The sequence below is a fragment of the Camelus bactrianus genome, chromosome 10 (genome assembly GCF_048773025.1).
Source record: "Camelus bactrianus isolate YW-2024 breed Bactrian camel chromosome 10, ASM4877302v1, whole genome shotgun sequence".
Classification (NCBI taxonomy): Eukaryota; Metazoa; Chordata; class Mammalia; order Artiodactyla; family Camelidae; genus Camelus; species Camelus bactrianus.
In genome coordinates, this window is record NC_133548.1 from 27,253,804 (window position 1) to 27,276,219 (window position 22,416).

At 43.5% G+C, this 22,416-nt stretch overlaps 1 protein-coding gene and 1 long non-coding RNA gene across 5 annotated transcripts in view; both read left to right on the forward strand.

Annotated features, from left to right (window-relative positions):
- LOC123619563 (uncharacterized) overlaps positions 1 to 22,416 on the forward strand; it is a 623,996-nt gene that overhangs the window by 206,619 nt on the left and 394,961 nt on the right. The window lies entirely within an intron of this gene.
- On the forward strand, positions 8,864 to 17,346 carry KCNA4 (potassium voltage-gated channel subfamily A member 4). The gene is made up of 2 exons (XM_010964737.3): positions 8,864 to 9,830; positions 13,006 to 17,346. Exon 2 carries the CDS (start codon positions 13,782 to 13,784, stop codon positions 15,747 to 15,749), a length of 1,968 nt encoding a protein of 655 aa, XP_010963039.3. The 5' UTR covers positions 8,864 to 9,830; positions 13,006 to 13,781; the 3' UTR covers positions 15,750 to 17,346.

The window sequence follows — 22,416 nt, forward strand, 5'->3', positions numbered from 1 at the left end:
GTTTTGGATGCATCGCTCACAGTAGCCTCTGGGTGCATTTGCAGAGTTTAATAATTAGCTTTCCCATTATAGCTTACGCACAACATAGAAGACAACATGAACACAGGATGCATTCACATACATCAGCACATGTTCAGGTGCAGACAGATAAACAGGTGAGTGAGTATACCTTTCATCCAGAGTTTCTCAGCCAGCGTGATTAGTTAATAGTACCTTAAAAGCCATGCATTTGACAGTAATCAAGGAGCCACTTTTTGGTCAGAGATTATGGTTTCTTTCTGGGCCAATGCTTATGTGCCTATAAGCTTTTCAGGAGACTATGAAATGCTGCGCTCTTGAAATGAAATGATCAGCTCAGCTTTGAAATACGGTGGAAAAAAAGCCTTAAAATACTGCAAAATTTCAGTGTAATATTGTCTGCTAGTCGTCTGCAACTCAGTTGTAAAATAGTTCACATAATCTCTCCCCTGGAATATGTAAGCATTTTGAGTCTGCTCGATATGGTACCAGGAAGATCCTCTATAAGTAAGAGTAGCAAGGCTTTCCCGAGATCTTAAAACAACCTGGCATGTTGCTGTTAGAATTCGTGAGGGGTATCGACCCCTCTTCAGAAAATCGCATTCTACCCACAGACAGATGCGCAAACTTCCCTTTGGGACATAGGTGGCTTGACCAATTGAGCTGGTAATTTGTGACTCAGTTAGAGTCACTGAATTGAGTGCACTGGTTAGAAAGATGAGCTCAATCGATCAGACTTTCTCCTCTTAGAAATTTTAAAGCATGTGAAGGAACTTTAAATTGAAAGACCAATGAAAAAGGGGGCTAAATCAGCCGTTGTGGGACCATATGCATGGAGATATTATGGGAAAGCAGACTCATTACTGAGAAAGAAGAATGGGATATACATATATATGTATGTATGTATATATTCTTCTGTTTTCGTAAATCTTAGTTCTTCAGCTTTTTTGTGGACTCTGTAAAATCTGACAATATCCTTGCTGTAAACTCAGTGTTATATAGGAACTAGCTTGAACAGCTTTCTATTCCTTGCTACCAAAAGAAAGCTTAATGAGACAGAAGTTGTAAGGGAGGCAGCACATCCTACCTTTTTAGAGAATAGGCAGTGCCAGACCAGGGAGAGAAATCTGGGAACTACATTTACAAATCAGGACACCTGGGGATAGCAGTCGTCGGCACCTCTTATGTAAATGTGGGTGGTATTCTGGTGCAGAACTGCGAACAGTCCCTCTGCCCAGATCTACCTCTCCAAACCTCTAGAAAGGCCCCTCCTATCCATTCTCTGCTACTTAGAAGAGTGACTAAGCCTGAAACTGGGGACTGAGGGAGGAAGGAGGGGGATGCATTTCCAGGATCCCAATCTGCAATGATTAGGTGGTGGTGTGTAGAAGTAAATCATATTAGGACTCTTGTGCCTTAGATACTGTCTATTCACAAGACCCCTTTTGGTAAAGCCTTATCTATCCATTGTCTGACATTTTAAACTCTTGGACCACATCTGCTCATATCCTTGCTAACTAAGTTTTTCTTTTCTCTGATCTAAATCTTCACATGGCCAACTTTCTTGTCATATAGACTTCAGCTCAAACATCACCTGCTTAGCAAGGCCTTCTTTAGTTACCCAACTGAAGTTGGAACCCTTTTCCCTGACATGCTATTACTCTATATTATTTTCCTCATAATAGTTATTGTTGTCTGAAATAACCCTGTCTTTTTTTTTAAGAGCAGAGACCTTGTCTTTGTTTATCACTGCTGCTTAGTGCTTAGACTAATGCCTGAGACAAAAGACACGCTCAATAAAATTTTGTTGAATTAATCAACAGTTAATATTCTTAACGGCATTTGGGATATTCAAGCTAATGTCATCTGTAGCCATTTTACAAAAAAAAAAAATGCTAGAAATTTGAAGTTGGTTTAGGTTGAGTTTTAGATAACGAAAGCCTAATAAAATTTTGCCATCATCTTAACAACTGGCAAGTTGATTACTGATCTTTCTATACCTTGAAAGAAAACCTGTAAGGGCTATTTCTACCCAACATGTTGCTGAGTTTCAGGTACCAGTAGTCAATACCATAGCAAAATTTGCTAGTAAAGATAGTTTAAATATCTGTTACCAAGTTTTGATGATGTCTTAATCAGCTCAGGCTGCCATAAAAATTACCATAGACTGGGTGGCTTAAACAACGGGAATTTATTTCCTCATAGTCTGGAGGCTGGAAAACCTAAGATCAAGGTGTTGGCAAGGTAGGCTTCATTCTGAGACCTCTTCTCTGGACTTGGAGGCAGCTACCATCTTGCTGTAAGAGAAGGAGATTGTTATCTCTCTCTGGTGTCTCTTTTCTTATGAGGGCACCCATCCCCTCATGAGAGCCCCTTTCTTATGACCTCATCTGACTCTAATTATCTTCCTGAGGCCCCATCTCCAAACACTATCACGTTGGAGTTTATGGCTTCAACATATGAATTTAGGGGAGGGGTACACAAGCATTCAGTCCATAATAGATGACTACTACTTTAAAATAATAATATCCTCTGTTTATATAGTATTTCTATGGTTGTAGAACAATTTCCCTGCATTTTCTTATATGATCCACACTCATGATCTTGTGAAACAGGACTGATGGTATAGTTCCCCTTTTTATAGATAAGAAAGCTGAGGTTCACAAAGGTTAAGTGTCTTGCTAAAGGTTCTGCAGCCAGGAGGCTGGAGAGACAATCCTATAACCCCAGCATCTGATCCCTGCTCCAGCCTTGCAAGCAATCTAGGAGTAATGCTTTAGTCAAATGTTTATTTTTCCCCCTCAAGGGCTGTTGTAAATTATTAGAATTTCCCTGTAATTTACTTTCAAGTTCAAATCTATATATAAATTCGGAAAAGGACTTTTCCTAAAAGCCCTCTAAAGAAGACTGTCAGTTTCTGCACTCCCTTGTGAGCTTTGGAGCTGTCAGCCTATGTTCTCTGTGTTTATTCAGAATAAGAGCTCATTTGTGAGGTTGACTGAGGAATAAATTAAAGGGAATTCCAGTGTTTATAAAACCTGATGACTGATGCCTTGTTCTCAGCAACCAGTGATGAAAAATCGTAAGTTAGCATCCTGTGACACTCATACTCTCAGGTTTGTTTGTTTGGGCTTTTGGTTCTAAAATACAGTTGACCCTTGAACAACATGGGTTTGAATGGTGCAGGTCTACTTAACACAAGATTTTTTTTCAGATACACCATAGTTGGTTGGTTGAATCCACAAATGTGCAACGACAGATAGGGGGGAAATGACTATAAATTATACTCGGATTTTTGACAGTGCAGATAGGCACCTCTAACCCCTTCATTTTTCAAGGATCAGCTGTATGTCAGTTGGCTAATCCCCAGAATTATTTCTGTCTTCAGCCAAGAGTGGAAAAAAGTGAGCAAAGAGTAGAAAATATTTGGGGGAGATTTTTTTAACTAATCTGTAGCTAGTAGAAATTTCTTCTACATGAGAACATCCTTCCTACAACCATGGCCCTTGTTTTGGAAACCGTGTGCAGGACAAAGTCTTTCTAATACTTAACCAAGTCAGAAGTAATGTTGATCTGATGAAGGAGAGGTAGTCAGGGCCGTGATGGGTGCTGGCAGCCTAGAGGAGGTGAGTAATTCTTAAGTTGCAGAGCAAAGACCTGCTATACGGCTTGGTAGTGCTTGTTCTGAAAGGTGTTGATCACAATCAGAATGAGGGAGATGGGAAGGGCGCCAATTCTAGAAGGAGCAGAATGTAACTTGTTCTATGGTCATTGACCATATTTGAAGGGACCTTCAGAGAGTCTGGAACACACTTCAGGCAGGAAGTATACCATGACCTCTTGTTTTTATAAAAAGCCCCGCATTTAGTTGTATGGGGAAAGCTCCTTGAAATAAACTATTAGGAGTTAATATGGAAGGCATGGTGGTGGTAATGCCTGTAGGAACTGAAATCCATCCCGTACCTAAACCTCCTTCCATTCACCTCTGCCCCAAGTTTGCTCCTGATTGATTGGTGCCAGCACACAAGGCTGTGGGCGATTTTGATCTGCACCAAGGTTGATACTTCATCTTGAGTCTTCATAACTGCCCTATTTCCTCATCACATATAAGGAAAGCTTAACAAAGAGCTGAAAGGATGACTCCACTTCACCTTATTATAGTGGACAGCTGGCCCGCAGTACCCACGGGTTCTGCATACATGCATTCAAGCGACCAACTTGTGGGTGAAGAACCCGCAGGTAGGGAAGGCTGACAGTACTGTGCCACTGTATACTAAAGGCCTTGCGTATCTGCAGATTTTGATATCTGTGAGGGGCCCTGGAACTGAGAGATGACTGTATCTGACAGAGTGAATCTCAACAGCAGTGTCACCCCACTTTGCTGTATTACGGTTAAAGGTGGGGTGCATTGCAAACTCTGAGTTACTGCAATTAAAGGACATTTTTGATTGATTTGCATTCAGAAATCTAAATCTGAGATGATTTAAGCTTATGCCAACTCAATTTCACTCACTTGGCTCCTCAGATGCATTCATAGATGGGGGAAAAAGACACCCCTGTAGCCAGGAAACCTGGAAGCACCTGTAACTCAGTCTGTTTAGTGGATGCTGCAGCTGCTAATCTGGGTTTGCCCAGGGGAGTGTTTTGTGCATGTGAACTACATCTGTCCTGTGTGTAGAGGTGGAAAAAGGGTTGAGCATCCTTTCATGCGGTGCTTTATTACAGACCTTCGTTCAGACTCTTGGGCATGGCATATCCGTGGCATATCCAGTCCACCCTCACCGCTTCCCTTTCCCATTCTTGTATCAGATCCTCTCCTTAGCTTTGCTTATTCTTACTTTCATTCTTGCCATTCTGATTCAGTAAACCTTTGCTTGTGACTCCTTCTGCCTTGAGGACTTTTCTAACCTCAGTTAGTGCTGCTTCTCTCTGCTCCTTATGTGACTTCTGTCAGACCCTGACCATATGAATGTATTTTTGAAGTTTTTTTTCACTTTTTCCTGAAGTGTAGTTGATTTACAATGTTAGTTTCAGGTGTATAGCAGAGTGATTCAGTTATACATATATATATACATATATATTTTTTCTTTTCAGATTCTTTTCCATTGTTATTACAAGTAACTGAATATAATTCCCTGTGCTGTACAGTAGGTCTTTGTTGTTTATCTATTTTATATATATTTTATACATATATGTATATTATATAATTTTGTGTATCTGTTAATCCCAAACTCCTAATTTATCCCTCCCCTGCCCTTTTCTCCTTTGGTAACTATAGTTTGTTTTCTATCTTTGTGAGTCTTTTTTTGGTTTGTAAGCAGAATTTGTATAATTTTTCTTAGATTCTACATATAACTGATATTGTATTATATTTGTCTTTCTATGTCTGACTTACTTCACATAATATGACCTCCCTCTAGGCTGCAAGTGTCCACCCAGGGCCGAGAGCACCTGACTTACTCCCCACTGTACCTGACACAGAGCTGTGATCAGAGTGAGGAAGTGAGGGGTCTGTCTTTCTCTCCAGGGTTGATGTTTCCTCACTTTAATGAGAAATGATTATGCTATTCTGATGTCTTAAGACCCAACCAGTACTGGTGTGCATAACGTGGAATGGGGAGGTGGTGTGGTAAAGTCAGTGAAAAATCCATCTACCAGGAAAAACTAGCTGAGTAACTCACAGTTGAGAAGGAACCACGGGCTGCTCAGAACATCTGCATTCACACACTTGGGACTGAGATGCATGGAATCAAGGCCCCCAGAACTCGTTCATTCGCCCTCACATCCCTTTAGAACTTTAAAAGGCAGATAGCTGAGAGGCTGGGGCAAGCAGGTGAAAAGGCAATCTTCTTTTCGTTTTCTCCCAACACATTCACTGAACTCTCTTGGCAAATTCCGTTGTTCATTCATTTTGGTACAGTCTTATCGAGTGTTATTCTGAGACAGGTATTGCGCTGGTTACACTGGATACTCAGGATTCAGGGAGGTGTTGCAGGCTTCTTGGGGAGAGAGAGGAGGATTCAATGGATCACTGCAATTCACTGGGGACCCTGGTCCCCAAAGAGAACAAAAACATTTATAATGGACTTAGTTTGTATCCCAGAAGGCCTCCTATCTGCTTTGTACAAAGGAAAATCTGCTGCCCTTTGCCCTTTTCTATGTAAACAAAGGCTTTATAGTGTGGTCTGGACTATTTGTACCACCGCTGAGAGAATTCAAAGCCAGGGAGAAATTATTTGTGGTAATACGTATATTTGAGGGTGAGATGTTTGAAGAATTTTGACTAGTTAATGACTAAGAAAGGCAAGAAAATATTTTTTTCCTCTCCAAAGAAAATACAGTTTAGAAACTGAGATAACATAAGTATTTGTTGGTCACAGCAAAGAATCTTTCTGCTGTTTATTTGTGTGAGTTTCTAGGAATCTCGAAGAGAATTTCAGAGAGAAATGGAATGTTTCTTGTTTGCTTTATAAAGAAATTATTTTAAAGGTCAAAGAGGTGTGTGTGTGTGTGTGTGTGTGTGTGTGTGTGTGTAAGGGCGTGCGTGCGCATGTTTGGGATGGGGAGGAGCCTGGGGGAGGAGCACGTTCTCTCCAGTTGGACCCCCCCATCTCGCAGGTGCCAGTTAGTCTACCCCAGTGCCACATGCCCATGTATTCTTTATGGGAGCCACTCCAATTCTCACCATTCTTCAGACACATTTCCCCTTTCCTTGTCAATCCCTGCCTGCTTCCCCCAAATTAGGTGCTACTCCATTCGTTGCATCCCAGAAACACTATTCTCATACCTCCATCAAAGCATGCCCCTTCTTATTTCCTAAACTGCTTATGCATCTCTAACAGCTACTAGTTTACGAGGACAAAGGGACACAGACCATGTGGTATTATCACTAGCGTGGGGTCTGTCCGCATTGCAGAGTCAGTTGTTAAAGGCCCAGTTTTGCTACATAATGAGCTATGTAAATTTGAGGGGTAAGTTGGTTAACCATTGTGAGCCTCAGTTTCCTTCTCTATAAAATAGTGATAATGATAGTCTCTACCACATAAAGTGTTTAGCTCTGTAGAGAAAATCAAACAATATGTATGTAAAGAATTTAGCAGAGAGCGAGAGAGCCAGGTGCTAGGTCGACACTCAAAAAGAATGTTATCATTCTTGATCAGGTTCTCAGTAAGTATTCCTTGTATGACCTGAATGAGTATCTTCCTGAAAGTGCTTTTTCCTCAGCTGCATTTTCACTGCGGTGCTTTAGTAATTCAGATTCCTGATACCTTAGAAGTGCAAATAGTTTTGAAGACCTCAGGCATTTTAACCTTTAAAATTCTCTGGGCTGTGATAGAAATGAACAGTCAATGGCACATGGAAGCATAATTCATAAAGCTTTAACATGATCCAGTTAAAACATCCAAGTTTCAATATACCTGTCCTCTTTTGTACGTCATTCAATCTCAACTGTCATCTCGCCGACAGTGTTCCACCGTCATGGGACTGATCTCACAAATTGCTTTTGGGAAACTAGTCCCAAGATCTTATGCTCTCAGCCCAGCCTTCTATCATCCCAAGAAACATCCTTCTGATGAGACAACAGTAAACTCAACCATCTGCTTTTGGCATGTCTGGAACTGCACAGCGACTGCCTCACACTGTGGAGGTATAGAGAGGGTTTGGGGCCAGTACACGGGAACATTTTTACTTTTGGAGAAATCCACCCTCCCTGCTTTCTGGAATGGACTATAATGAGGCTGGAATTGAGACAGAGCCTCTCCAGAGCTGGCATGGGGGCCTTTCTCTCAATTCCTTCATCCGCGGTTGAGGCCAGAGGATCACAGATAAATTTATTCATGACAAAGTTTCTCACTTTCGTCACTAACTAGAAGTTCGGAAAACCAGACCCCATATCATTAATATTTTTTAATTTAATTTATTTTCCTTTTCACCGATTACAGTCTGATTTTTTTTTAGTTATTTAAAAAGACTCAAAAAAATCTAACAGCAGCGAAAAGCAGTCCTCCTGGTGTCCTTCGCCGAGCCAGCAGCGGTTAGGTGAGTGAGCACAGGGCATATCTATAATTCAGCTCTGGAATATTTCTCTTAATAATTAATAGAGCGCCACAAAAGGAGGAGGCCCAATAAGGCCCTCGAACAAAGCTGCCAGCTGAGGACGACAGTGGCCGCCTCGGCGCCAACTGACCCGCCCAAGGTCGGATTTGCTCCAGCAGTCCGGGCTCGCGCCGCCACTGCGTGCCTGGCCCGTCAGAGGGAGCCGGGAGAGGTGCCCAGAGCCCGGTCGCCACCTGCGTGCGTGCGTGAGTGCGTGCGTGCGTGTGTGTGTGTGTGTGTGTGTGTGTAAAGTCTCACTTCCCACCGCTAATCTTCTTTTGGCGTATTTGTGAGAATTGCATATTTACATCCATGTCCAGGGGCATTTCGCACGCCGGCCACCTAGTAAGCAACCCAGGAGTCCATCGGTGAGGAAGCCGCTGCTGGCACACTCACTCGCCTGCCCACGGCGGGGTAGTGCGGGTTTTTGTATTTGTTTTTGTTTTTTCCCCCCGTATTTAATGGAGGTGGGTGGCGTTGGAGATACGACCACTACCATAGAGACCTCCCAGAAGCCAAACCTCTAGCCAAGTCCTATTTCTTTTTGCAGCAACAGGTTCGCCGAGGGCTCCTCCCCTCCTTCCAAAGCCCCCAGCCCCCGGGGGCGGACTTGCAACCTGCTCCTAGCCCGCCGACTCTCTCTCGCTTGGACCTCAGCCTCTGTCGCGCAGCCTGTAGCCTGGGCCCGATTCCAGTTTCTGCTGTCCTCCCCTCCTTGGGGTCGAACACGTGTTTAAAGTCGGTCTCCTCCGCGCCCCGAATTGAGGCCGACAAATTCTCTGCGAGGGAGGCGGAGACCTAGGGGTCTGGGCGCGCTCGCAGGCGGGCTGGCGACCTCGCCAGAGATGCACCTGGTCCCCGACCCCACAAACCCGTTATGGTGCCGGGGCTGTAGGGTGGGATGCCCGGGAAGATGCTGAGAAAGAGGGTCAGGGAGCGGAGAAGACGCCCAGCCTTGCGGTCAAGACGGGAGCTCCCGTTGAGGTCACCCCCACCAGCCTCTCCTGGCGTTTCCCGCTCTGCCGTCGGGACCTGATTTCGGCTCCAATGGGGACACCTCTCCCTCCGGGATTAGCTCATCGCCTCTGGGGGCGCCAGCCAGGGGTTCCTGGCATGGTTCCCAGTGGCTCCCCGGAGCCTTGGCGTCGAGGGGCCGGACTGGGGGGCGGGCAGTCGCCGCGTCGTGACTGCGCCCGCCCCGCCACGCCGAGAGGCCCTCCTGCCGACCGCGGTGAACGCCACACCCTCGGACGGCCCTGGCCCCGCCCCCGGCCGGCGCGCGCTCCCGGCCAGGGGAGGCGTGTGCGGCTTCTGCAGCCAGCGGGAGAGGGAAAGGGATGGATACTGGAGGAGGAATTCGGGCTTAACAAGTGATCACTGCTGTCTAGGATTTTGCTTCTTTTCCTGGGGAACCCTGACTTCCTTTCCCTGTTTAGCCCTTCTGTGCTGAACTCCAGAGGAGCCAGGAGTCTTGGGGTCTTCCCTGGGGCAGCCCTGATCCCCACCGCCGGGCTCCAGCAGCGGGGACGGTGTGCCCCGCTGGCCAGGCAACAGAACTTGTTCCGTGGATATTTTGGACTTCCAACTGCCACACCGGAGTGATTCCTTCTCCCCACAAGATCATTCTTCCCCTCCTCCAGCTGTTGTAGCTTGAGGAGGGGAAAAAGCCAACCGGGGATTTTCTTTATTTTTATTTTTCACCCCGCCTGGGAGTGGTAAGTATGATACCTGTCTCATCTTTCCCCCACTCTCCTCTTGGCTGTTAAGAAACAGTGGGTATTTGAGGGATAAATAATATCGGGAATGTGACAGAAGGGCATGAATGGAAGGCGGTTAAAAATAAACCAGGAGGTGGGAGAAGGAAGGTGCAGATGCTGCGCGGCGCTCCGGGGGGCCAACAGTTGTTATTTTCCCAACCCCAGGGATGGGGTGCGTGCGCCCTGCTTAATGTGCCCGAGCGGGAACCTAGATCTGGAGGCGAGGGCGCGATTAAAGATGTCGTTTCCCAGCGAGGTGGGGTTTAGATTTAGCATCGTTTTTCCTCGTCCCAGACTCACCGGTTCTGTTCCTTAGGGAACAGCTGGTGAACGGGTTTGAATTGCTGCTTCTCCCAACATTTGGATTTGCGTGCATTTTCTGAGCATTTGAGCAACACATAGGGACTTGTATAAATGGCGTGCGTTGAAGTGTGCATTTCTCACGGTATTGGCTCTTCGAATTCTCTCTCTCAATCTCCCTTTCTCCTTCTCTCTCTCTGATAAGGTTCAGGTACCACCCTAAGACAGTTACAGGAATTAGCACTGAGAGATGAAAACAGCCTTGCCGTTGGGGGAGGGGGGCGGGGTGGGACGAGGAGGAGTAGGATGCTTGGCTGCTGTTTGGGGGCGCAGGGACTGGGGAGTAGGTAGTCAGCAAAATCCTATTAGTTGATGGTGTTAAAGAGAAAGGGACATTTCCCTACAAAGATCTCCCCCATGAAGTCTCCTGGGAATCCGGGAGAGTGGCTTCTCCTAACATGAATACCCTGAGTTGAGAAGGAAGAGAGATTTTAAACTAGTCTGATTTGCTGGATAGAAGGGTTTTTCCTCTTTCTTTCTTTTTCTTTTTTTCTTTCCTCCCTCCCTCCCTCCTCCCCTTCCTTCTTTCCTCCTCTTTCTCCTCCTCCTCCTTCTAAGATCAGGGATAGTGAGGTAACTGGTAGCAAATTAAAAGGAAGGTTATTTGGTTTTTTGTACATTGTGGGAGGGAGTTAGATAAATAAAAATTAACAACCTAAATAAACAAGTAAATAAATAAGAAATTATTTGGTGTAGATAGGTCAGGGCTAGATCTCCTGCAGAGTTGACTGTGAATTAGAAGAACCTTTAATTTATGACCTTCTAGGAGTCAGTTGGGCGGAAGAGGGGGTGTGCATAGTATACAAATTTACCCGCACTTTGGTTACACTGGAGCTTTATTTAAATAGTGTATTATAACCACTTTGAGGGGGCTAGGGAAGAAACTGAGCAAACTCTCAGGCTATTTGGCCTGTGAAAGTCCTTAAAGGATGTTGACTTGACCGTCCACAGTGAAAGACCTGTGAGATTTGGAGACCTTGTGAGAGTAAGCATTTCAGAGTATGAGATGATGTTAGGCGTCAGGCAAAGGAAGGAGGGTGTCAGCTGAGATACCTTCAGAGGTGTATTTTCTGGGTTGTGTGTCCCAGTCAAGCTCACCTCTTGCCCTGGGAGAATGTGTATGATTGGGAAAGGATGGATGATTGGGAATACCTTTGTTTGCCACTTCCCTGCTTGTCACTTCATAAAACCTAGTTGTGTTTAGGCTTCTAGGCTGACACGATGCAGAAAGGAGCAGCAGGTGGTCAAGAGCTGGGTGCTGTTAATGGCTCCAGAAGGCCATTTCTCTTATGCTCCCCAAGTGCTTCCAGTAATAGAAGCTGGTAGATGCCCTGGATTCTGGCTGTCATTGTCCTTCCCAATTCTCTGGACCACTCTCTGCATTCTTGGAAGTCCTGCTGGACAAAGCGAATAGAAGAAGCAAGAGGAGAGAAGAGATTGGGGCAGGAGCATTTACAGGTCCTGGGTAGAGGGGATGAATTAGCTGGATCTACAGAGAGCAAACTAAGGAAGAAGAAAGACCAGAAATACCAAGTGACGGGGGAACAGAGCAAGGCTGCAAGAAAGATGTGATCAGGAAGTGGGGGACTGGAAATAAAGTCAGGCAGAGAGAAAGAGAGAAGGAGAGAGAGAGAGAAGGTGGGAGAAGGAGAAGGAGAGAACTTGGGAGATAGATGGTTAAATTATAGGGAAGAAAGTATCACAGGCTGAAAACACGGTGCACACAAACTGGGGTTTAAAACCTAAGGAGATAGTCCCTTGAGCAAAGTGTAGGAGGAAGCATCGAGGTGAACATGGAGGAACTGCGAGGAGAGAAGCTGATTATTAGAGAAGTGGAAGCTGGGATTAGTTCCTAGGCTGTGGGTGGTAGGGAGTGTTCTGGAGTCTGGGGAACAGAAAAACAACAACAGGGACCTGCTTCAGGGAGTCAGGGAGGTGCCAACTTAGTACAGGCCATTGGTGAGTCTCAAGACATCCCAGATGTCCCCAGATTCTGTCCTCTGCCTGCTTAGAGGGTGGTATAAGGACATGCATATTTGGGGGTGGGTAGATGGACAATAAAAGTGTAGGTTACTGTCATGTTATTAATAACCTCCAGCGTTTACTGCTATTCCTTATGCACGAGGCACTGTGGTAGTCTGTCAACATCCATTATCTCATTTAATAACATTTAATGAACGCTTAAAAAAATGGGATGGGGGAAGTTGTATTATTATCTCCACTTTGTAGATGAGGTGATTGAAGTGTGTTGAAATGATGAAGTCTGGATTAAAGAAAACTGGGTTTTCCAACTTCTCTAAACCTGAATTAAGACAGAGGAGTGGAAGGGCACTCAATTCAGAATTATTTTGTCAGTGGTAATTGGAAAACATGCCTTGAGATCAATGAACGATGGGACACAGCTGTAAAGTGACAGCATTATTCTTGTGGAATGAAGAGAGTGGCAGTGAGAATTAAGACCTGGTATTAGTGAAAAGGTGGATTGAAGGAAGAGCCATGTGGGTCAAGAGAGGAGAGAGGAAAAATAATTCGGTTGCCATAAAAGTTGATGGTGCTGAAACAATATCCAAAGAAGAAGGAAAGAAGGATGTTTAGTGAGAGGGAGATTTAACATCCTGCCCCTACGCCTTGGAAACGTATGGTCACTTTGGTCCTTTATATGGCTTGCTTGAGGACAAGAGAAAGAGATACATATGAAGGAGACACTCAGTTTGCTCTTTATCATTTGATTCTTTTTATTTTTCTCCTATGCTTGTTTCCCTTCCTTTTCCAGGTGAAATCCTTCTTCTGCATAATTTTAGCTGAAGGATGCTCTGCATTTCCTTGATTTCTATGGAGACCTCAGAGCTGGGCTTGCCCCCGCTGACACCTCATCTTGCACCTTCTCTACCTCCCAAGGTCTTTGCCTCTAACGCTAGCTTGGCATTGCCCCTGGGTCGGGGAAGCCTGTGATGAACTTAAGGGGAGAGCCTGGAGAATCTCCCTGAAAGGCTTTGAGCGGCAGTGCTCTGGCATCCTTCAAGTCACATGCTAACATGGGTCAAGCCGTCACTAGAAGGCAAGTGCTAAGACTTAAAAGCTCATTTGCATTTTATTTAAATATGATGGACTGAGCTTTGGACAATTTCCATGGCAGAAAAATATATTCCATTTTCTAGGCACAACTGCTGGCTGTCGGATACTTGCCACCTTTGAATCTTGCAGCATCATTCTCCAATCTAGACATACTTCCAGATTTGAAAAGCCACCCCAAAACAGGTGTTTGGGAGACCCCACCATTTTCTGACTGAGGCTTGAAAGTGCCAGGCGCTTTCTCTAGAAGAGCCACGCTCTGGAGAGCAACGTTGAATCCCTGGGAAGAGAGAGCATGGGGCGTGCTGATTTAAAAACAGAAAATGCAAAGTTGGACTGAAAATATCCTTAGTCTTCCAAGCAATCTGCTTAAGGGTTCCAAACTTACCTTAATTTGGTGAGACAAGAAGCTGCCCTATTTTTCTTTCTTCTTCTTCTCCTGCGACTGGAAGCAGCCATTTCCCCCAAACCGCCACCATGGAGGTTGCAATGGTGAGTGCGGAGAGCTCAGGGTGCAACAGTCACATGCCTTACGGTTACGCAGCCCAGGCCCGGGCCCGGGAGCGCGAGCGGCTGGCTCACTCCAGGGCGGCCGCGGCAGCCGCTGTCGCTGCGGCTACAGCTGCGGTGGAAGGCGGCGTGGGGTCTGGAGGGGGCGCCCACCACCACCACCAGCCGCGCGGCGCCTGCACCTCCCATGACCCTCAGAGCGGCCGAGGCAGCCGGAGGAGGAGGCGACAGCGGCCCGAGAAGAAGAAAGCCCACCACCGCCAGAGCAGCTTTCCTCATTGCTCGGACCTGATGCCCAGCGGCTCGGAGGAGAAGATCCTCAGGGATCTGAGTGAGGAGGAGGAAGAGGAGGAGGAGGAGGAGGAGGAGGAGGAGGAAGATGAGGGAAGGTTTTACTACAGCGAGGAGGACCACGGAGACGAGTGTTCCTACACAGACCTGCTGCCCCAGGACGATGGGGGCGGTGGTGGCTACAGCTCAGTGCGCTACAGTGACTGCTGTGAACGCGTGGTCATCAACGTGTCCGGCCTGCGCTTTGAGACCCAGATGAAAACCCTGGCCCAGTTTCCAGAGACCTTGCTGGGGGACCCTGAAAAGAGGACTCAGTATTTCGACCCTTTGCGTAACGAGTATTTTTTTGACAGAAACAGGCCCAGCTTTGATGCCATCTTGTATTATTACCAGTCAGGAGGCCGCCTGAAGAGGCCGGTCAACGTCCCCTTTGACATCTTCACGGAGGAGGTGAAGTTCTACCAGCTGGGGGAGGAGGCCCTGCTCAAGTTTCGGGAGGACGAGGGCTTTGTGAGAGAGGAGGAGGACAGGGCCTTGCCAGAGAATGAATTTAAAAAGCAGATCTGGCTGCTCTTTGAGTACCCCGAGAGCTCCAGTCCAGCCAGGGGCATAGCCATCGTCTCTGTCCTGGTCATCCTGATCTCCATTGTCATCTTCTGCCTGGAAACCTTGCCAGAGTTTCGGGACGACAGGGATCTCATCATGGCCCTGGGCGCGGGCGGGCACAGTGGGTTGTTGAATGACACGTCGGCCCCCCATCCGGAGAGCTCAGGGCACACGATCTTCAACGACCCCTTCTTCATCGTGGAGACGGTCTGTATTGTGTGGTTTTCCTTCGAGTTTGTGGTCCGCTGCTTTGCTTGTCCCAGCCAAGCGCTCTTCTTCAAAAACATCATGAACATCATTGACATCGTCTCCATTTTGCCTTATTTCATCACGCTGGGCACGGATCTGGCCCAGCAGCAGGGGGGTGGCAATGGCCAGCAGCAGCAGGCCATGTCCTTTGCCATCCTCAGGATCATCCGTCTGGTCCGAGTATTCCGGATCTTCAAACTCTCCAGGCACTCCAAAGGCCTGCAGATCCTGGGCCATACCCTCAGAGCCAGCATGCGGGAACTGGGCCTTCTGATCTTCTTCCTCTTCATTGGGGTCATCCTCTTTTCCAGCGCTGTGTATTTCGCGGAGGCGGATGAACCCACGACCCATTTCCAAAGCATCCCTGATGCGTTTTGGTGGGCCGTGGTGACCATGACAACTGTGGGCTATGGGGACATGAAGCCCATCACTGTGGGGGGCAAGATCGTGGGGTCTCTGTGTGCCATTGCAGGTGTCTTAACCATTGCTTTGCCAGTGCCAGTGATTGTCTCTAACTTTAACTATTTCTACCACAGAGAGACTGAAAATGAGGAACAGACGCAGCTGACGCAGAATGCAGTCAGTTGCCCGTACCTCCCTTCTAATTTGCTGAAGAAATTTAGGAGCTCTACTTCTTCTTCCCTAGGGGACAAGTCAGAGTATCTAGAGATGGAAGAAGGAGTTAAGGAATCTCTCTGTGCAAAGGAGAAGTGTCAGGGAAAGGGGGATGACAGTGAGACAGATAAAAACAACTGTTCTAATGTGAAGGCTGTGGAGACTGACGTGTGAATCGGGTTCTCCACCCGCCACTGCCCCCTCCCCCTAGCCCCAGCATCTCCAAATATATTTATGCATAGAGAGTGCAGTTATGAAAAGAAATATGCAAATGAATCCAATGCACACAGTCGTAGGCCATTTAATGGTTATACATGGCAAAATTGTTACTAAACTTGTACCACATATCAAATAAATGATACATCTTGGAGAAGAGGGAGGTTTAAATAGGAGCAAATCTATCTTTATATTTTTTAATAGAATGCAAGAATTTTGCACATTAACTGGAAAAGATGTTAAAAAGAAAGATGGTTCCGTGGAGAGAATGTGCGTGTATGTGTGTGCGTGCTGCGTGCGTGTGTGGATGTGTAAGTAAATTGTCAACGTTGTTAGTAATCGTGCAGTAATGGGAAAAGTTGGCATTTTGGAGTATTTACTATGTAAGTAATGAATTTGAGCAGTCATTTATCAGTGCTTTAATAGCATCTCCTGTCTTTGGATACCATAGCTGTTGTTTTTTAAAACGTGTAAGAATTACTATATGTAGAAAAAAAAAAGAAAGTGAATTATTTAATAGAATATAGGTCACAATTTTATCTTGGATTTAATTAAAGTTTATTTTTAACTGGAAATTAACTTTTAAAAAGGCTGCAGGGGCCTTTAGAAATTGATTATATTTTATTATTAATTTTGGGAGGATGTGACAGCCAATGCCTAACAATAATGGAAGAAATGAAATTGGAGAAAATGTAACAAGTTTTGTTCGCAGATAACAGGACTGGAATTCTCTTTTTTCTTTTTTTTTTCCCCCTCTTTGCACTCCTTTATATGCTGGAGATTGAGAGAGACTTCATACTGTGAATGTTTACTAATGTAACAGTTCAATGACAATCATTGGAAGAATGATTTCTTAGTCTTATTTTATTGTTCTCTTCTTTTCTTTGTGTGAGACGAATGGCCACACAGATAACAGCACATGATTCCCTTCTCTTTTTAAATCTAAATAACTAATCTGCAGAGAGACTATGAAGTCAGATTTAGCAGCTGAATCTTTTGAAATTGGTCTGTTACAGTGATGCTTCTGAAATTTTAAATATTCTTCTGCCTTTAAATCCAGAATAATTTAACCAAAGTTAATGCATGCACTGAAAGAATTCTTGAAGAAATAAGATGCCCAGCAGCTACAGTGATCATGGCTTAAGAGCTTTCTATTAAATGTGCAACGTAAATGCTAGATTTATTAAGTTTATTTATTTGTGCAGTGATATAAGCTCAAAATGTGGGGATTCACCTCAGAATTTAGCATTCTGTTTGCTAAAATTGATGTAGGAAAGAATTGCATCAGAACATTTGGTTTCGACATCGCCATCATTCTCATTTTTTATTGGATTTCTGACACGTAGAACTGCCTTTAACTCACGACAAGTTCTAGACTGTGAGGTAGCTGCTAGTGATCTGACTTACACTGTTAAGTCATAATGAGACACAGGTTAGCAAACTCAGAATACATAAGGGGCCTTATTTTCTAATATTTCTTCAACTTCTATTCTTTATAAAATGGTTGTTCTGAGGTTTTGGGGGGAAAATGCTAGGTAAGGTATCTCAGCACGTAATTAACTCTGACAACTGTGAACTAAAAAAAAGCTAGAATAGCTTTTCTCAAGCTTTTAATCCCAGCCCATCATTTGATAATAATATAAATCTTACCTCTCCTTTAATGATATTTAAAATTCAGTGTTAGGTTTAAAACCAAAGCTACACTATTCTCTTCACCCCTCTCCTACCACTTTAGAGAAGCATCTCTCAAGAACACTTTTTGGAGAATGAAAAACAGCAAGGAGGGGAGAGGGTGGGGGCTGATTACATGTGCAGACCAAAGATCTCTAGTGGACAATAAAATGAGTGACAGAACAAGGAAATGTCATCCTTCAACAAGATTCCAAAGGTGGCATTTTGATATATTTTAGATTTAGAGCAAAAAATGTAAGAAACATTAGACTAGGGGTAACATTATTTGATTTGGGTTGGTCACCATTCATTTGGGAAAGTCACTCTGTTCATCTCTATACCCCAGTTTCCTCATTATTAAAAAGAGGGCACATAAAGCATTTGTTACATCATAGAATTATCATGGAAAGCAAAAGAGAACGTGAAAACTCTGAGACATCGAGTTCTGTATAAATGCCTGATGTTAGGTCTAAATTGCTTAATCTTCCTTTGGGAGAAAAAGAGATTAAGAACCCATGATTTACATCCGCTTTATTAGGATATTGTGAAAATCATCGGTATTTCTTTAATTTTGAGCTCCTTACAAGAGATTGATTTGCAGACACACGATAGCCCATCATTGAATAATTACTTCAGTTTCCTCTTTTGGAGGAAGATGCCAGGCATGTCATGATATAAAAACTTGGCTCTGTGGACAAGATACCATGTATCTTATGCTATACCCAACTAGGTCAGATTATATCTTGAAATAGTTTAAATGCTCTCCAGCATTGGATGTGTAGCAATAGCAATGATTTGGCTGTGTTAGGGAGGGAAAACATTGCATTTCATTGTTTCTACTACGTCTCCTTTTAAAATCTGGAATGTTACATTAAATTTAATTGATATGTATTAGACTTGGTAATTCCGAGAATCCAGGAAATATAGTCATTTGGGGATCCTGGGGTTTTTCTCTATCTTGCATGGTTTTCTTCAGGGTAAAAGGGTCAAGATGTGACAGTCAGGGGCTTCCAAACCAAATATTACTAGATTATCACTAAATGTTTGTTCATTTGTTTGTTGGTTTTTTCATGCAAGTTCCATTTATTTCAGGATGTCCAGATCTTGATTCCACACTGAGAAGGAAACGTTTAAGCCCTCAAGACTTGTATAGGAGCACTTCTGTATGGCAGGCTTCTCTTATACAGATGGTGTGAAGGTTGATTCCTCAGTACAGCTGTGGGTTTGTAGCATTTTTCCAAGTCACAGCTGGGCAACGTGCTTTAGTACCATTTGCGAACATTTTATACTGAGAAATCGCTTCCAAAGGCTGTTTGTAACTGATTTAGGAAACTGTATCTTCTTCAAGGCCACCGTACACATTTAGTTGTAAGATAAAGGAGAAGTGACCCCATTTAGAGATTCTAATTCTTGGGGTCTGGGATCCTTTAGTTGCTTTTCAGATGATAATAAATATTACTAGAAGAACAGTATTTGAGGGTAATTCTAATCAGTCTTTTCAAGGGCAGGTGCATTGTTCTCTCTTGCAAGGGCTTGAAAGGGAAACAGTAGTGCATAACAGTTACGGAAGAGAGGGGAGGGCTAAATATTCCTTTGAATTTCTGCATAAAGGGAGCTAGCGGGTACTTGAGGTGTGACAGCTGGTCTGGGGGTCCAGCTGACTTGTTGACTATGAGCACATCATTTCATCTCCTTGATCCTCAGGTTTTTGTTTTCAAATGTACAGCTGGGTTATTGGGCTACATTATCCCTTGATTCCTTCCAGCACCAAAATTCTGTGGGGTTGAAGGAAACATTAGATTCACTTGATTATTTTCTAAGTACCCCTTCGGTCATGCCAGCCTTGATCTTATAGTTAAGTAATAAGAACAGAATGGTTTTGAACTCTTCCTGTTAGGTTAAATGTGGAACCAGGAGTTTGAACTTTTAGAATGTAAACTAAATTGACTGAATAAGGTATACTTTGAAGCCATTTATTCTAACGACTTCTAAAGGGAAGGGATTCGCTTAATTAAAAAAAAAAAACAACTCAGTCTCCAGTTAAATACACGTGGTGAAAGTTGGTAAGTAAACATTTTGATTTCCTGCTGTTATTGCACAGTCTTGTCAGTAAACAGTGTCCCGACCTGTGCTGGGGAACTCACTCTATGCTTAGACCCATGTAGTATTTCACAAGTGCTCCTGCTTTCCTTGTCAAATCTGTTTTAAACAGGATCGCTGAAGCTTTGTGAAAAATCTTTTCATTACGCATGTGTTGAAATGGAATCCAATATATGAATGAGAAATAGCTAAGGAAAATACTCTGAGTTAACATATATATGTCTATATATTTTCCCATTTTTTAGAAAATCAACATTAACCAGTGGAAAATTATTTTTAATTGCATTGGACTCATAAACAGTGGTTCCCTCATGTCCCTAGAGGGTCAGGAAGGGTGTTCTCCATTGTTGTTGGTTTTTAGGATTGTGACCCATCTTCAGTGCTAACATTGCAGCTACTTCTAGGTAAAGTAGGAAATACGCATACCTCAGTTTGATTTACGTTTTTAAGTGAACTTGTGATGTGCTACTGTGCACTATGCAGAGTGTAACATCGCTCTTTGTAGGTTTTTTTTTTTATTTATTTATTGATACAGTTTAGAATGATTACAGGTTGTCATTCACTGGCAAAGGGCCCTGTTCCAGGAAATCTTTCTGACCCAAAAGTCATTCTGAATTCTGCAAGGGACACTTGGTGTGAACAAAAGGTACCTCTTGGTTTTCCTGCCTGCAGAGAAACTTGACTCAAAACACAGTCTTCCAGGCCAATGTAACCACCTCAGGTTAGAAGACAATCCCAGTTTCTAGTATGGAAATCAGTATTCTTATTTGAAAGAAAGATGATTTAGTGGTTTGTGTTCAAGATTGAAAGGAACAGACCTGTTTTTGCTGTAAATGGGAATATGTACTTCTGAAATATAAATTAAGATTAGGACTGTGATATGAATTTTATTTCTGACTTGGTTTTCTGTTTCCATAGCAGTCCAAATTTCTTACAGTAGCTTCTTGTTAAAAAGTACTCTGATACATATCAGACCATATGGCCCAATTTGAGGTTCAGAAAATATGGTTACTTTATTAATGGTAAATAAATTAATCCCAGGGTATGAGTTGAGTGCTTGGAAAAACAGCACATATTTAATGAGCTATGGCTCTGAGTGAGACCTTAGCGTATCCCCTTTCAGGCCTGTAAGTAATACTAAGTGGAATCTATATGTAAGGCAAGTAATGTGCTAAATAAAGAGTCTTGCTGTCATCTAGGAAAGGATAGTTCCATATTCACTGGTCATGGTGCTGCTGACCTGCAGTTAAGTTTTTGATCCATTAGTTGTCATTGGTATCTTAGAAGGAGAATTTGTATCCAGAGGACCAGGAGCTGAACTGATTTTGATAGTTGATCCACAAACATACAACTTTTGCTTCCTGACCTGCAAATTGTCTGCACTATAGGTTTTTCATAACTAGTTTCTCCTCTGAAGCTGGCTTTACTCAGGCTCAGATCCATGGTCTCCCATTAAACAGCCAGTCCAGGAAATGCACAATTATAAACAAACAAACAAACAAACAAACAATAGTAAAGAATCAACAAATACACTGAAATTAGAAAGCCAAGCAAAACCTAATTGAGAAGCCAAGTCTGTTGTTCAAATCAATGTGTCACATCAGAACAAAATATGAAGGATTTCAGGGTAGCCATTGTTGTGGCTCCTTACTATTAGCAGAGATAATCAAGTAGTGATTGTTGTGGTGGATGACATAAAGCAGAGATTCTTACTGAAAGAATACACACTGTGAACATTTTCTGTGAGGATGATAGATGTCAACTTATTTTAGCTGTGGTCTTAGTAGTAATTATTAGGGATATTTAATAAACATGAAGAATATGCTGTTTTTTTCCAGTTATTGGCATTATGTGGAAATGAGGTTAGATTGTTTTTTTCATGATTCTGTAGACCAGGGATGTCTACATGAAGCCAGAGAGCATGAAGGTGTTTTTATTCACAACTTCTTAAGCTTCTAGCTATTGAGGGGTCAGTCACCTCTTAAATCAGTCAAAACAGGTAAATAAATAGCCCCAGTATTGACTAAAGTTGTGCCAGTGCCAAGCCAAAGAATTACATTTGTTTTAACATGATTAGATAAATATATATCCATATGTTTACATATATCATATATTTCTTGTTCTGCCTTTATTCTAGCAAAAGATTTCTAAGCAAATGAATGGTCTGAGGTGCTGAAAGAGAATTCTGGAAGTGAAGTGAAAGTGTGTAAATGCCATGTGTTTTGGGGAAATGGTGACACTTACGGATCCAAAAGTCTTTCTTGACGCTCTTGGTTGGGTTTTTGTGCCATGTATTAGGGCTAAGAACTGGAATATTCCAGGGAATAAGGAGATACATGGAGTTTCATTCCCAGAAAATCTTATTTTTTATGGAACATGGCAAAATGGTTATTTTATTTTTCTTGGCCCTTATTCCCATTACATGAAGGATGAATTTAGTGTGGAACCTGGACTGTATGGTCCCATAGATCAACTTTGTGCTCTCTAGAAATAGATTTACTTAAAGCCATTATCTTTCTGCATTTTTGTTGCAGCTGTTGTCTGATGTGACTTTCTTAATTCTCAGATTCAATTACAGCATTAAAAATCTCAGGTTATTGTTGTTGTTTTTGGTGACTGTTTCAGTGTCTTTCAGCCTCTGAGGCACTCATCTACAAAACTGTAAAATAATTGAAAAACCCAATATCTCTTGGAGCCCAGGGCTATATTATCTGAACTCTTTCAGTGATAGGGGCCACATTTGTCAATGTGGACGATGCGTGTAATTCTATTTATAAATTTAACTCAGCCATACCTGAATGGATTGATGATTCCCCAGGAGAACACTAATGGTGTTGATAGCACATGAGCGAAT

Excerpts from the sequence above, each read along its gene's own strand:
- KCNA4 (XM_010964737.3), top strand. The coding sequence starts at position 13,782 with ATGGAGGTTGCAATGGTGAGTGCGGAGAGCTCAGGGTGCAACAGTCAC.